The 17,307-nt window shown below is 33.7% G+C and overlaps 1 protein-coding gene across 2 annotated transcripts in view; it reads left to right on the plus strand.

Annotated features, from left to right (window-relative positions):
- MRPS9 (mitochondrial ribosomal protein S9) overlaps positions 1-17,307 on the plus strand; it is a 1,235,001-nt gene that overhangs the window by 191,656 nt on the left and 1,026,038 nt on the right. For both annotated transcript variants that reach the window (XM_044070995.1, XM_044070996.1), the window contains one exon: positions 5,257-5,439. In XM_044070995.1, coding sequence (XP_043926930.1) covers positions 5,257-5,439 — 183 coding nt within the window. The remainder of the gene's footprint in view (positions 1-5,256; positions 5,440-17,307) is intronic.

Here is a 17,307-nt window from a genome sequence, read left to right on the forward strand (position 1 = left end):
CACAGTGACTACAGATGCCTCCCAACTGGGGTGGGGCATTTCCCGGGAAGAACAGTCCAAGCCACGTGGTCCCCCTTCCTCAAGAGAGCAGTCTGCATATCAATATACTAGAGATGAGAGCAGTTCTACTAGAGTTGCAGGCCTTTCAAAATGCTTTTCCTTTAGGAAGTATTGTGATTCAGACCAACAACATGCCTGTGGCTTGGTTCTTCAGCAAACAAGGAGGACCTCAGTCTTATCCCATCTGCAGAGAGGCCATGAGAGTGTGGGAATGGGCAATGTCCTCAGATTGCTTTATAGTTGCAATGCACATACCAGGGAAAACCAACATGTTAATAGACAAATTAAGTAGATCCGTTCTGATGCCTCACTAGTGGTCTCTCAGTCATTCTGTGGCAGAAAGGATTTTCTGTTGGGGACAACCTTTCTGTGATCTTTTACGTACCCCAACAAATGCAGCAGGTACTTTGCTTTTATCCCTCTCCCAGGGGAGTCACTGAGAGAGGCGCTTATGCAAGTTTGGCCCTCCGGACTTCTTTATGCCTATCCCCACTCTATTACCTTGATTCCTGAATTTCTACCGAAAACAAGCTGGCTGAAGAGCACAGTCATCCTCATTATTGGTCTCCACATATATGGTTCCCCTTTCTATGGTCTCATCATATACCGTATGGGTACTAGAGCAGTCCCCATGTCTGCTCTCACACACCCTTCAGGAATCTAACATCCCAATATCCAGGCTGTTAGACTAACCATTCTCCACTTCAGTAATGGTTAGACAACCCAGTCTTTCCTCCCCTGTACGTACCATTATTTTATTTTTGCAAAAAGACTCTACTAAGAAAGTTTATAAGAGCAAGTGGGAAAAATTCTTTCTCTGGACCTTAAAAAATGAGGTTGATCATTTTTCTGCTTCCGTTTCTGCAGTACTTGAATTTTGGCAATCCTCTTTAAAGAATGAACTAGTTTTTCTACGATTAAGCTACAATTGGCAGCCATCTCTATTTTTCATACAGGAGACTGAAATTATTCATTGGCTTCTTCCAAATTATGCAAAGCATTTCTAAAAGGCATTTTTCTTCTCAGACCACCAATAAAGGATCCTTCACCTCCCTGGGATCTGAATGTTGTGCTACAAAGTCTAGCTCATAAACCTTTTAAACCTTCAGCTAAAACTGATCTAAAATTCCTTTCATGGAAAAACAATTTTTCTTAGTAAACATTAATTCTGCAAAGAGGACATCTGAACTCCAGGTTGTTTCTTCAAAGACCCCTTAGATTATTTTCTATAAAGTTTGGATCACCTTACAGCCAAACCCTTCCTTTTTACCCGAAGTAACCTCTGAAGTTAATGTTAACCAAGCCATTCATTTACAGTCATCTTTTCAAATTTTTCAAATAAAAGAGAGTACATGCTTCATCTTCTTGATGTATGCAGACAATTTTGCTTTTACCTTCACAGGACAAAACAAATCAGAAAATCAGATCAACTATTTGTTTCCTTTTCACCAAATAGAATGGGTTTCCCTGTTTCTAAAGTCACTTTAGCCAGACAGAGTACTGAATGCATTTCTTGGTTCTATTCACAACAAGGCATTCCCCTACCAAAACCACCCAAAGGTCATTTAACCAGATCCATGGCTGCTTCATCTGTTTTTTCATCAAGAACATCTGTTGATGTTTGTGCAGCAATCACATGGTCCAGTGCTCATACCTCTGTTACTCATTACAAACTGGATATTATATCTAGAAACATAGCCTCCTTTGGTTCAGCGGTACTCCGGATTATCCTTCAAGGTCAGCGTAACTGGGGACTCTTTCCTATGTGTTGAAGAAGAATGAAAACAACATCCGATTTTAAGTTATGTACTCACCATAACTAGGTATGTGTCCATTTTCCTTTTTCCCTCTCATCCATCCCCCATCCTTGAATCTTCTGTAAAAACCTGTTTGACTGTGTTTTGGAACTTAGAGTTCCTGTTTGAGCCCTTCTTTTGTCTGTCGGCTATTCCTTTCTCTGCCTAGTTATAGGGGCCTTATGGCAACAAACTTGATCTAAGGTAATGGGTATGGACTAAAGGCATTATGGGTAGAGGGAGAACCCCGAGAGTTGGCACCAAAGTCTGGAGTATGTGGCCAAGTTGGATCCAAGGATCAGATCTGAATCCATGTGTTAAGGAGGAATGAAAATGGGCAACACAGATGCCTAGTTATGGTAGGTGTGTCAAAGGGAAATACTGCCATCCCAGCTATCAGGAGTTTTGTAAATTGTATGTCATCTGTGAATATTCATATGATTTATATAGAAGTGTGACAGAAAGAGATACTGCCAGCCCAGCTATCTGGAATTTTGTAAGTGGTTATGTGTCATTTGTGAATACCAACATGCTTCATGTAAGATGCTTGTGCTACAACTGTGTTAGAACTGTATGTTTTGTACTAAACTAAAATGTAATCACAGCATGCCCTGCTGGCTTAGAACAAAAGTGTATATAAACTATTGTAGCTATGTAAATGTATATATTTTAACAGTGGCAACTGGAATATAAAAGATTAACTTAGAAAACTTCAAGAAAATAGTTGAAATTAAATTGTTTTAGGATTGTGCTGTAAAAGTTTCAGTCAAGAGACAGGATGTCTACACTAGGGGACTCTCTGTTGTGCTGTATTATATGTCTTTTAGCAGTTGAAAGCATCTGAAGGCTATGTATTTTCACAGAGAGATGTTAAATGTTGGTAGTACTGGGGGTTTAGCTTGGGAACTTAAGTCAGGTAACAAAAAGTGATGTCATCCAAGCTAACCCAGCAGTAATACTTGATATTAATTTCAAGAATTCTCTGAGAGAGAGAAACTGGGCACTTTGTATTTGTCTTTGACCTGACAACATCCACTCATCACCACTTCTGTCTGCTTGTTGTTCTGTAAGTACGTTTTTACGGCATAGTAACTCTTGAGATTCAGATAGGAATATAGTAAAGTATCACTTAGATGTTTTCTTTATTTATTTTAGACTGTTCTGCAATGTTTTAAATATTTCTTGTGATTCTGAACTCTGACTGTGTTTACTGAGTATTGTCTCGTTCTTTTATTAATATCATTGTGGCTGATATTTGTGAAACTTATTTAAGCTCTTAAAGTACTTGCAATTCTATTTGGTGACACTGTACAGGCCACTCCTAAATAGCCTTGCTCTTGGTCAAACTACCATTTGGATTAATAGTAACACTACACAGTAAGACTGGTCACCCTTTGCTAAGGGCCTTAAAGTAGCTGATAAGAGTGGCTGGCGGTGCTCGGAACTACCTTATAGTCTGGGCAGAAGGAGGCATAGCTAGTAAACCTGTGCCAGCCTTTCCCAGGAGTGTGTGTGTGCGTGTGTGTTTGTATACAAATCAGATCTCAGTGTGTGTGTCACCTACTTGGGCAGGGACACGAAGCACTGGTTGGACAGAGAGGGTACTGGAGATCTTGGTTTGGCCACTCAGCTGAGCTCTCAACCCTATAACTTTGTCAGTGGGGAGTCTTACTGGGGATCTGAAGAAAGAGGGAGAAACCAGCCCCAGACTGACTATGATCTCTGTGTGCTCTTAAGAGAAATTGCACTTTACTGTGTGTGTACTTTTCATCCTCCCAGTATGTGCGTCCCCCACTTTTGCCAGTGGTGAGGATTAAGGCTCCTTGATTACTGGGCCAGTGCAGAGGCGTCACAGTGGGTACATAACTTTTAATTAAATATTTTATTGATTCTTTTCTGGTAACAAGTAAGAATATATCAGTTGCAGAGAGGAATACAATGTGTGGATCCAAACTTCTTAGTTTTCTCTGAAATTGTCATCTAGTGAAAGAAGAGTGCACATAACAAATTCAGTGAAAACATGGTTTATCGCTATAGTTGCAAACACAGAAAATGTTGAAAACAAATATGTTCATTTCTGTTGATCATTAGTATTTCTCCAGTTCTGGCAGCTGTTTTACCATATACCATTTTATACCAGGAGGTTTTTAAGAAATAAAAGCCAGTCTCTGTAGATGTAGTCTAGCCTAGTCTTCATGAGATCTTTATTGTAACTTATTTTTAGGAGGAAGTCTGTACTAAGTGAAATATAAATGCTGCTAGCTCATTAGCATTAACACTATCCACTTATATATGATGAACCTCCTTTCTACCTTTTTTTCAAGCTCTGATATTCCTCAGCATTTGAAATCATCTCAGAAATTGAGAGAGTTGGTTGTGATTTTGCTAACAGGAAGGGAGTGTGTGTGTCATTGGCCAGGAAAAATTCTATTGTCTGAGTGGTCGTTGCATCTGAAGCCAAGTCACAGAGTTTACAAAGATGGGCCAGTTTCTGGTAGCTCTGTCATTATCATAAGTGCCCATTACTGTTGTGACACCAGGGACATACTGCCAGTCCAGCTATCTGGAATTTAATAATCATATGCCATTTGTGAATAGTAATATGATTCATATGCTTGTCTTACAAATGTAAGAGAACTATATGTTGTGTATATTAAGCTACTGGTGCAGATGTGTGTGTAAAGTACTGAGTTAAATGTAACCACAGTGTACCATACTGGAAAAGAACAGAAATGTATGCAAACTATATACCTGTGCAGATGTATGTTTTAATAGTTGAAGCCTGAACATACAGACTTAACTTGCAAATCTTCAAGAAAATAAGTGACTTGTTTTACAATTGTTATCTCAGTTTCAGCGCAGCAATTAGTCACAATGTCTAGAACTAGAGGTTTTCCTATTGTTTGGAAACAAATAATTACTAGGTTTCAAATGTAAAAGTGTTTAATTGTTTTGATACCGAAAATGTGCAAACTGGGTGCAGGGCTTGCGAATAAAGCATGTTAAATTCCATTCTGCCAGAAAATAAAGATTTTATATTACAAATAAAATATAGTAAATTTCCATAATTGGTAGAGTTTCATTAGTACTGTTGCTGCTTATTCCAAAATGAGAGACATGGAACTTTTGCAAATGGTTATATAACTTTTTAAGCTTAGTATCTGTTGGGTAACTGCTAGTTTGTTTTTGTCATGTTATAAAAACACGTTAATACAGCTGAAACCGGAAAAAAAACTGTATTGACCCATCTGTCTGAAGGACTTGATCTGTTGAATAGTTTAATATGTAATTTTTAATAAAAAGTTTGTATTTTGAGAAGTGTATATTATTGTGACAGTATGTAAGCATATTATTTAGACATGGTATTTGAAATATTCATTTTCCTTTCTATTTTGTTTAGTTATGTAGCAGATCAATATGCAGTAGTTCACACCTACAGAAGAGGAATGTTGCTGCAACAGGCCCAGAAAAGTTTTCCGATGAATTTGTTAGAAAACAGATAGAAAAATTTAATATTGGAAAGAGGCATTTAGCTAATATGATGGGGGAAGATCCAGAAACTTTCACTCAGGAAGATATTGATGTAAGTCTAAGACCAGATCTTTTTTTCATTTATTGTGGAATTCCATGTAATGTAAGTGCATGTTATTTGTTTATGATGATCCTAACAAGGGCAATTTTTTTAGACTGTTTTTATGTTGTACAAGATACTGTTTAGAGTTGTACGATTGCTCACTATTTTAAATGAGGCAGTGCATTTTCCAGTTTACAGTCCATATTGCTTTTCTGCTGTTATCTTGAATTTTTTGTTAGCAGAATCTCCTAAATGATTTTTACTACCATTATTTGCAATTCTACTCCAACTGTATTGTCATTCTTTTACACACACAAATCCATGATTTTTGGAATATGTCATATTAGACTGCTGGTCATGGTATTTCAGGCTACTTTTTTCAAAAAGCAGTTGTAACATTGCCTCTTGACAGTACATGATTAGTGCATTAGTTTATTTTTTTACTCAAATAATTTTTATTATTTTCAAATATAGCAATTTTGACAGTTACATTTTCTAAATGAATAAATTTTAACCAAACTCTGTACAATATATACAGTTGACCTTCAATAAAAGGGAGCAATCTGTAAAAGTGGTTGAGTTACACATTGAGAGGAGAGAGACTAACAACTAATTTAACAATCAGAAGAGGCAGTAGTTGCTTTAAGTGTCTCAATAAGGGAGAGAACTTTCTCCCAAGGAGTTATGGTCCATTTCTTAGGGTATATTCTCAGTTCCTTGACTTCTATTTCCAACAACGTAGATTCTTTCAATAAGGTTAGACAATCTTCAATAGTAGGTTCAGAGGAGGATTTCCATTTTCTTGTTACACATTTCCTAGCTACTGCTAGTATAGTCCAAATAAGATAAATATATTTGTTCTTCATTACAGAACTTTCAGTAATATTCAGAAGAATCAATTACTTTAAGACGAATTAATCTGTAAAGATGGCTTGAAGGAATTTATTAATCTCTTCCCAATATTTCTTTGTTTACAATCATAAAAATGTGCGACCAGTCTGCTGCACATCTTAGTGAACATCTGCAACATATGACATTTGTGGAAGAGTTAAATTTAGCTATCTTGTTGGGCATATAAAAAGCTCTATGCAGAAATTTCCATGTGAAAATATTCCAAATTTGTAAGTTAGAGGTTATTTTAATGGAGTATAGAGGGTTAGTTTTATTTTCAAGTGATAAATTTATTGAATGCTCTCTAATGATAAAATTCCAATAATTTTGTTTGGGATTGGTTTTATAATTAAGATTTTATATAATTTCGATGTTAAATTGGTCCAATTAATATCATTATATAATACTTCATGCATGAAGTATATAAGTTTAGGCATAGATTTAAAGGAAGAATTATCAATTATTCTGCATAGAACGTGTGCATGTGAATGTATACTATGAAGAACTAACCAGTCTGAGCTTGATAAACCATATGTATTTTTTAATTGTTGTATGTCTAGGACCATCAGATTTTTTCATCCAGTGCTGCCAGCATGTGAAATTTTTTGATTCCCATATATTGAGTACTCTTATGAATTTTAAGAATTTTTTTGTGGATCTAAAGGGCGCTAATGGTTCCAACCATAATTTTATATCAGTATTATTATTGATAAAACCTCTAAATTGTAAATGTAGTTTATATAATTTAGATTAGTAGGGTTAATGTATTGCAGATTAACACTGCAAGTATGCCAAAGATTATTTTGTTTATTTAGTAATAGATTTATAGATAATGTATTTTCATTTAGAAAGATAATAGTATGTATAGACTTTCATGCAGAAGAGAATTTTGGATCTATACAATTTATGACTATTTTAAAAATGAATGCTTTCATGTAGGTCTCTAAACCTGGAAAATGACTCCCTCCTAAATCCCAGGGCCTTATGTGATATAACAAGATTATTCTGTTTCTTTTTGGAAACCGAGGGAAGTTTATAAGAATTGTATTTATTTCTTTTAGACTTTTTAATTAGGGATCATGGGAATAGCTTGTGCTATATAATTTTTTTTGGGAGTAAAACCGTCTTAATTAGTTGCAATCTATCCTCATATTTTAGGTACAATTTATTCCATTTTTCAATATATGTTTTTATAGTACTCACAGTATTATTATAGTTTGTGGTTAAAGTTAAATCCACGTTTTCACATAATACTATCCCTAAGTAGGAGACCTGTTTACCAATTATATGATTTAGATTTAAATGAATATTATTTTTCTTTAATAACATAAAATTGGACTTAGGTTTGATGACATGTAGGCCTGAAATATAACAAAAATTTTCAACTTGTAGGTCTAATTCATGTAAGGTTTCATCCGAGTTAATTAGAGTAAGGAGTATATCATCAGCAAAGAGTATTATTTTCAAGTTGAACTGACCATATATATATCAATACCTTTTAATTTTTGGAACATATCGTTTTATTGGAAAAATTAGTTATATTGCTAAAACGAATAAGATAGGGGACATGGGACAACCTTGTTTTGTACACTTGGTAATTTCAATGGCTTCTGAGGTAAATGGACCCAATTTTACATAAACGAGATTATTTTTATATATATTTTATTAAAGTAATTGTATAGGCAAATCATAAATTTCTAGAACTTTGAAAAGGTAGTTCCATTTAAGTGAATCAAATCCTTTTTCAATGTCTAGAGCAACTATAAGGGCTTCTTGAATATCTCTATTTAGAAAGTCTATAATAGTTAAAATTCTTTGAATATTTATCATGAGTAAGTCTGTTATATAAAAACACTTATGATGTGTATCAATGATTTTTAATTCTATTAACCAGAATAGACATGAAGATTTTATAATCATTGTTAAGTTGTGACATTGGTCTATATGAACTGCATTGTTTAGGGTCTTTATTTTCCTTTATAAAAGCGGTGATTAGTGAACATCTCCATGAAGGTGGAATTATGTTTTGCAAATGTGTTTCATTTAGAGTTTTATGTAGGATTGATATTGCTGAGCTTGGGAATAATTTATATAGTTTAATAGTAATTCCATCAATTCCTGGTGCTTTATTATTTGTACTTTCTTTAATTTTTTCAGTTATTTCTTTGAGAGAAATTTGTTTTTGGATATCTATTTTTAATTTTTCTGGTATTTTTTTATTTTAGAAGAATCCAAATACAAGTTTGAAAAATTATGATGTGAATTATTATTTCTATAATGTACTGCATAGTGGTGTTTAAAGGCGTCAGAAATATTACTTGTATCCAAAACTTTATTTTTCCCTTCATGAATAATGTTTGTAATATTTTCAATGGATTGTCTTTTTATTCTCATAATTAAGTTATGCATATGTTTTGGAAAAGCAGAATATGAATTAGGTTTTATTTTTTCTTATGCCAATTTAGTTGGTTTTGTGGTTTAAAAATTCATTGTATTTTTTGTTTAGTTCCTCAATTTCTTTTTTTTTTGTTTGAATCCTTTGAATCATTTGTATTAATTTCTATGATTTGTTTTTTGGATATTAACTAATTCAGACTCCCATTCTTTTTTTTTGTTATTAAACCATGTTATTATTTTGCCATATAAATACACCTTTAGGGTATCCCACAAGATAACTATATTTATATCTTCAGTATAGTTTGTATCTAAGAAATATTGTATTTCTGAGTCTAACCATGGTTTGAATTGTTTTAGTTTGGTGATATAAGCTGGAATTCTTTTTGTAAAAGTTAAACTCTTAAAGTCTATTTGAAGTTTGAGAATGAGTGAATTGTGATCTGAAAAGGGACAAGGAATTATGGAATAATTATTTTCATACTTAAGTCTTGAGATATAAGGATTTTATCAATTCTTGTTTGGGTATTAAATATATAGCCACTATGGGAAAACAATAATGAATTGTCCTCTTTGTATCTAAATGTGTTAATTAGATTTAAATTTTCAGTCCATTTCTTAAGAGCTTTCCCCATGGGGTTAAGATGGAGAAGTCTCTTATTAGTGGTCTCTGAATTATCCAGAATGCAGTTAAAACCTCCTCCTATTAGATTGCCCTTAAACACTTAAATAATGTCTATGTGTTTTTTGACTGTCCCTACTCCAACGCCAGGAAACCAATATATGTTTACCAGTGTCCAAATTCTGTCGACCAAGAAGGCACTGCTGCTGCACATGGATTCACAAACCATTCGTTTATTATTAAAATTTCCAGATATTTTCCAAAACAGTTGATTGATTCCCTCTAAAGCAGGGATTTCATCAGAATCAATCTTTTCCCTCCAAAATTCCCCTTTAAATACTCAATTACATCATTGAAAAAATGACATCATCCTATTAATTATATTATAAAAACAATTGCTAACATTTTTAAAACTTTAAAATACAAAATAATCAATATAAAATACATGTCCTAAAGAAGCACATAAATGTATAAAGAGAAAATAAGTATGTATGTCTAAAATTATAAGATATATATATATATATATAAATGTATTTATGTGTATATATATATATATATATATATAAATGTATTTATGTGTATATATATATATATATATATTTATATACTTCTCCATAACTTTTATTTCATTAAATCCACTTTTTTGTATAACAAGGGCTTAATAGAAATAACATCATTTAGCCCAGGGACTTGACTTGACTTGCAACATAATTTGCCACCTTGGCTCTCTTTCTATGTGATTCTAAAATTGCCCCCTCTAGGTTTTTTTTTTTAACACCCTTTCTAAAGTGGCAAACTCAAAACCTGAAAAACCAGAACAATCTGTGGAATGTTTAGACAAGGCATTATTTGATTTTTAGTGAGTATTTGGTATGTGTGCTCATAAATCCTGTCTCTTAATCATCTTTCTGTCTTTCCGACATAAAAACTAGGGCAGGTTTTGCACAAAGCCAAATAAATCACACCTATAGTTTGACAATTACCCCTTTCAAATCTTACCTCTGTCCTTAGGGAATTGTTTAGAGTAGTACTCTCTTTGGTACAAATATATTTACACTGAGAACAATTCCCACACTTGAACGTACCATACGTGTCCAAATTCTGTTATTAAATCTTATTACAGTTGCTATAAGTCCATCTTTGTCTTCATAGTTATAAATTATTTGAGGATTAGTGACATTTTTCTTCTGTAGTATTAAGACTCCTCTGTTTGTTTGTTTTTTTTGTTATATGAGGAATATGATAGTTTTAAATATCCATTTGGATTCCATATATAGTTATTTACTTTAAAATTAGTTTCTTGTAAAAATATCACTTGTGCTTTATTTAATTTTAGATATCTTAGTAAATTAGATCTTTTCTTTGGATTATTTAATCCATTAGTGTTAAGAGAAAGTAAAGTTAAGTCAGTATTTGTTTATGAAATCTTTGTATTTGACTCAAGTCCAAAGTACTTTTGTAATTCAGATTTTTGTGTACCTTTCTTATAAAATTTATACAATAAAGACAGATTGATCTTTCTTATTAGAAATATAACTTAAGTCTGTATTGAGACCAGTAGATAAAAAATAGAAATGTAAAGTAGTCTCAACAAACAAATAAACAATAGCTTTAAATATCCCTTTAACAAGCATGAAGTGAAAGACTCTCCTAATCTGATAAAACAAGACTGTTCAATCAGATTAACTGTCATTTCTAAGAACAAATTAAAGGAAATTATTTCAGAGCACCAAGTTATAATTTCTGGAGATTGTTTGATTTCAGCCATGAGACAAATTACTAAGAAAAAAAAAAATAAAAAAGGAAATCAATTATTAAGGAGTTTAACAGTAATTATGAATTTAGTGTAAAATATAATTATTTACGATTTCTTAAGAATATTTTTAAATGTTTGTAACTGATAAATGTTTATACTTCATCTTAATCAAGGAAACAAATGTTACAGTATAAAGTAGTCCTTTCTAGAAGTGATAGATAATGAATAAGAGTTTTTTTGTCATGTTAAAGAACTAGTTTCAAGAATAAACAGCTTAACTAAGCATTAAATTACACTACATAGTGTTAAAGACCCTATAGTTTTTATGAACTTTTATAATCCCTACTAAGCTATGTAACAATAACTATAGATTTGTACAGTAACAAAATTTCTAAAATGTAACCGTCATAAAATTTGTATGTATTTAACAAAAACATGACAACAATAAAACATTGTTTCAAGAATGAAGCGTGTCTACCAAGTTAGTCTACCAAAGAGTATTACATTTTAAAACGGTTATACTATTTACAAAGCATTTTCTAAATTTCATTGCATTTACTTTGAAATTTGGGACCAATAAACAATAAAAAGCAATAAGGTAATCACTTCTAACAGCAACTGAAATTGATGGAATGTATTACAAAAGAATTCACTAATAATTTAATTTTTTTCAGTGCTGCTGTATAAATACATTTTAATAAAGAAATAGAGCTTATTAATCCGCTGTATATGACTTCTAAACTTTGACTAGAAACTACCAACAAAACAGATTTATGGTTGTAACATACTCACTGAACAGGTGATTGACCGCAATTGCATTTGCAGATGTATATTCCCCATGTCTCAGCTAAGGAATATGCCCATAAATATCTCATACCAGACACAAGACATACCCTTAAAACTATCTATAGTTAAATAGTTTTTTTCTATCTTGAAATGCTTATATGCAAGAATGCTATTTGTAAACTGCATAAATACAGACCCTTCATTTGAGACTTGTCTAGTCTATTGTTTTTATTTGCTGCCACATACGAATTTCCATTCAGACTTGTATGACAGGTTAACAATTATTGCTTTGGGTACAGGGAATTCATAGAAGCAGAACCTTGCCAACAGCAATGCGTTTTCTCTCGTCGACTGCGTAATTAGAAATTGGTGTAAAATAACAGTCCCCTGACAGTAAATTTCAAGACATCAGTACTGTACTTTTTCAGCCACTAGATGGCACACACCAAGATAAAACTCCACCTGAGATTAACAGGGGAGGGAAAGGAGCCTTTACTCTAATGAAATTTAAGAACAGTGTGTAGCGGTGACTAAATCTATAAAATCAACTATTCATCATATTAGAGGACATATCTGAAGAATCTGCCATGACCTTAAAGTATATGCAACAGCAAATGTATTCATGCAGCCAATGAACTGCAAAGACATAGGTTCATAAGTTCATAGGTAGGTACTAGGCTATTGGCCGTTGGGCCTATATAAGCCTAGCCAAAAAGGTACCCTGGCTTTTGCCACCCAAGAAAATTATTTTCCTGTGCCCCTGTCGAGCAGAGCCACAGAGGTGATCCCCGTGGTAAATTTCCTTTTTCCCATCCAATCATCAAGATTTTTCTTGAAGAGTGCTAATGAGGAGCTTTGTTTGATATAGATAGGTAGTTTGTTCCAGAGTATGAGAAGTCTCTGAGACAGGATTCTATCCCTCCAGCATGTTCTGTTTATTGTAGTGACAAGGTTTAGGTCCCTAGAGCATGTAGCTCGGAGGGATTGGGATTTATTTAAGTGGAGCATGTCCAACAGCTCTGGGTTTGACATAGCTTTGTATGTTAGGCAGAGATCGCCTCTGAGTCTGCAACTTAAATATTTAATTATAGTATCTGTCAAAGTAAAGGAAATACAAATTGGAATTAAAGTAGACAGTATTTAGAGAACACTTTAAATGTATGACTGTCTGCAGAAAAAATAGACTTAAGAATATAAACCACCAAAGTTTATGCCCACACTTTGCATTATTAAAGCAAGAACGTATTATTGAATATAGCACATAGTTAAATCAATATAACTGTTAACCCTATGGCATATGCAAACAGCTACTGGTTAGTGTTTTTACAGCAATGAGATATTTGCCATCTCCTCAAGACCTACCACTCTTACAAGGTTCAATACCCAAATCTCTGCATCTGTGTTGCGGTCGCTACAATTTGCTGAGATTGAATTGTCGTGTTGTACTTTTTGTAAGATATTTCTTCCTTAACACTCAGCACAGGTATTGTGTGTCCAGGTTCAACTCTTGTATCGTTTTTACCTCAAGGGTGAAAGAAACCGGATGCATACTTTATGGTTTCAGTCTGTTGAGATTCATCACAGCCCGTCTGTATAATCCCACTCTTCTGGAAAACACAAAGCACGCATCTCACAATGCATCAGTACTGTCCGTGAGTTAATAAATGATGACTTTGGGTTTCCCTGTTTGTTGTGTTAGTCATGTCTTAGGGATATAGTTTCTGGCCATACCGACATACCGCTTAGTCAAGATGTCTGGTCCAAGCTAAAAAATGTATGTGAGCCAAAGGTCCAGAAATAGTTTTAGATTTTAAATACTGTTATTAACTTTGAACACAGCTAAAGTAACGGGTTTCCATCAGTGTGCATTTTACAAAGGGTATGATACCTGAGGCATAGATATCTGTCATTATTTAGTAAATTTATCCCTCCAATTGCATGAGAATAGTCAGTATGAATGAAGTGATAAAATAGTCTAAAGCACTGATAGGAAAGTCCACTCCTTCAGAATCTGCATATAAAAAGGATTCAAAGCCGTATTCAACTTCCTAGACTTGTCATGACTTGTGATGTTACCATGTTTCATATATGTTTGTCTGTATTTCTTTTATACTATGAGAGAGCATATATTTCTGTAACTGAAAGCAGTTGCATTACACAAACCTAAGATTTGACAGATGGAAGATAAGATAAAACTTCGGCAATTGGGTTAGTCCTTTGTTGGGTTTATAGAAAATAACAAAGTCAACTGAGGAAATTACTATTGGAAAATACGTGTATACATTGAAGATACTGCTAAAAGGGATCACATTACAGTTCGGTATGTTTCATATCCTGTGACTTTTTTTTGTGTGAAGAAAATAATACCATTGAGTTTGCACGTGAGATGAAGACACTCTTTCGTCTGCGAGGTAGGACAGCACTCAAAATGATCGAGGCTGTTTTTGAAAGTGACAGTAAACTGTCAAATGGAATGTTAAAATGCTAACCAAAAAGAGTTTGTTTTAAACTGGAAAAGCTGAAAAAGAATTAAAACTATATACTTTTTAAGACTAGTGTTGTTTTAACAGTAACTCATTAAATGAATTATTTTCTGATTTTTAGTAAATGTGGTTTTTACCAGCTGAAATACCATGCAAATATGCAAAGAAAAGAGATGGCTCATTCAGTGACCTGATAGTTCAAAAAATAATAAAAAATAAACTAAACTAATATAATATACCTCTGAGAAATTGAACATTTTTCACATCACATAAACTATTTTTAGCTAGAATTAAACCATAAGTATTAGAATTCTTAAAAAGAAAATGAATACACATTTGTAATATACAGCAAAATACAAAGGATTTTAAGAGAAAGTAGAAGAATACTCAGTGACAAGAAAAATGAATTAAGAATACATACTTTTTGAAAGTTTAGATATGTAGTCATACCTTAGTTGATACTTTGAGAGAATTCGTGGCTCCTCTATTTTTACGTTCAGTTTTTAATTTCTTCTTTCTCACGTCAGTCCGGGTATTTTTTTCTGAAGATCTTTTTAATGCAGAGGAAGATGACCAGTCCATGTCCCCTGGAATTGAGATTATGTTGTTATTTTTGATGTGTAAAGTTGCTTTTTTGACGTTGAAAGTTGTCATGTCATTTGAGTGGAAAATTCAGATTTTTGCAGGATAAACAAGTTGTGCTTTAATTTTAGTAATCTCACAAGTGGCCACGTTTTCTTCCTAGTTTCTAGAACTCTTAAAGAATGATCATTGTCAAATCTTATTTGGTTTTGTTTGTATGTTAGGGGGCTTTTCCTCCAGGCTGATTTAAGTATAAGCTCTTTATCTAAATAAGATAGAAATTTAACTACAATGGATCTTGGAGGAGCTTTAGGGGAGGAAGGTATTGGTTTTCCTATGGCTCTGTGTGCTCTCTCTATTCTGTTGGCTAAACCTTCTTTTAGAGCTAATATTTCAGGCAGCCAGGAGTTCAAAAATAAAATGATGTCCTCACCTTCAGCTTTTTTTGGAAGACCAAATATTCTTATGTTTTTTCTCCTTTCTCTGTTCTCCATATCATCTAATTTATTTATTAACCAGTTCTGTTGCAGAAGGAATTCAAACAGAGTCTCATCTTCTTTAAGTCTCCTATCTATGTCATTTAGTGAGGTTTCAATATCCAATCTTCTAGTGTGTTGTTGCTGTAGTATTTCCTTAAGGACATCAGTCTGTTTCTGACAGTTTTCCTTAAGGTTTTCTAGAGTATCTGTGAATCTGTCCATTTTAAGAGTTGGTTCCTGTAGAGTGGCCAATATCAGTTGAATTTCCTTTTTTAGTGTAGTTGTTCATATCCACACAGATGAATAAATCTCCAGATTGACAGAAAAATCTCAATGAAAACACTTCAGAATTTATATTCTTATATATGTGAAGTTCCTTGATAAGATTTTTCTACTTTTGTTTGAAAAAAAAAAAATTTCCTGTATTCTAGTAAAGAATTGTGGAGCTCAGAAAAATTCATGCTATCAGTTGGCCATCTAGGCTCCGCCCTCCTCAGTTTATTGTTTCTTGATTTCCTGAAATTATGGATTGCTTTCTGCTTTAGTGTATAATAGCAGCTCTCTTTTCTTGCTCTTCTTGTGTAGATGACTTGTAGATGGCAAAAATGATAAATGTATCCTTTTTGCCACTACTGTTTATTCTTGTACAGGTCATATGTTTGAAAGATAGAGCTGCTGATGCATAGCAATGTTGGAATATAGTGTAGCATAACCAAGCTAGACATTTTGCTAGACTGTCTTCATATGCTTTAGTTTTTCTGTAGAAGTATTTCATGTTCAGTCCTCTTCATAATCTGTACCGTGTTTAGTAGATAAGGGAGTGTTGGCTATAGTACACGTGTTTAGCGGGACTGCTAGTAAATTTCCAAGCAGTTACTTTCTGCCTGTAGAAGAAAAGGAAAACCTCTTTACCAGCTGTGGGTGCACATTCTGTTTCACAGCTTTATTTGTATCATATTTTCCAGGTCCTAAAAAGTTCAAGGGAAGTGAATGCAATTGCAAGAAACCAGTAACTGGACTTGGTACCTGATGTTTCTTGAAAGTTTAGTGTGGCCGTCTGATTACTTAGGGTGCTAAGAGTTTTAGTGCTACAGCTCCAGGTTTTCACTTCTCTGCTCTGTTCGTTGAGGGGGATCTTTTGTGCACTGACTATAACTGATTAGCTTTGAATCCAGTCTCTGGTTGATGTCTAACCTAATGGCTGCATGTCTACTCTGACGTACTGTCATTTTGTTTTTTGCTGTACCAGCTAATTTGTGTATGTAAGGTAGTTTATCTTTAATGTTTGGCTTCTGTATTGGCCTGCATATTGTACCTTAGCATGACACAATGGTGCAGCATGTAGCTTTGTTGCCTCACAGCAAGAGGTTCTCAGGTTCATGTTTTGGTTGGGGTAAATTCTGTTTGGAGTCTACATGTTCTCTGTGCATTTTCATGGGTTTTCTTCAGGAGCTTCATTTTCCAGCTGCATACTACAGCCATGGTAAGCCGATTGGTTAATCTGTGTTGTGCACAGGCTAAATCACCTGCACATTTATGTGCATCTGTTCTTTACTTACCTAATTAAGCTCAGTAGATGGCATCTGCTATTCATAGGAAATTATTATAGAAGTCTGATGGCATGTCTGTTCATGGGGTCTCTATTGGCATTTAATGCCACTCAACTGCATTGAATGGATGGATGTTCTTTCTTCACAGGACCTGGCTGGATACATGTCAAAACTGTCAACTTTTTCGTGAGTACTCATTTTTGTGAGATTTAGGAAGGCATGTATAACCTAACTGTTTTAGCATATCAGAGCAGGCAAATTGTATTTCTAATATCTTCATTTTTCTCTGTTTTGTCTGCTGCTAAATTTAATTTAAGTAACAGAAAAAACTGCA

The sequence above is a fragment of the Protopterus annectens genome, chromosome 5.part0 (assembly GCF_019279795.1).
Source record: "Protopterus annectens isolate FY-2018-M chromosome 5.part0, PAN1.0, whole genome shotgun sequence".
Taxonomy (NCBI): Eukaryota; Metazoa; Chordata; order Ceratodontiformes; family Protopteridae; genus Protopterus; species Protopterus annectens.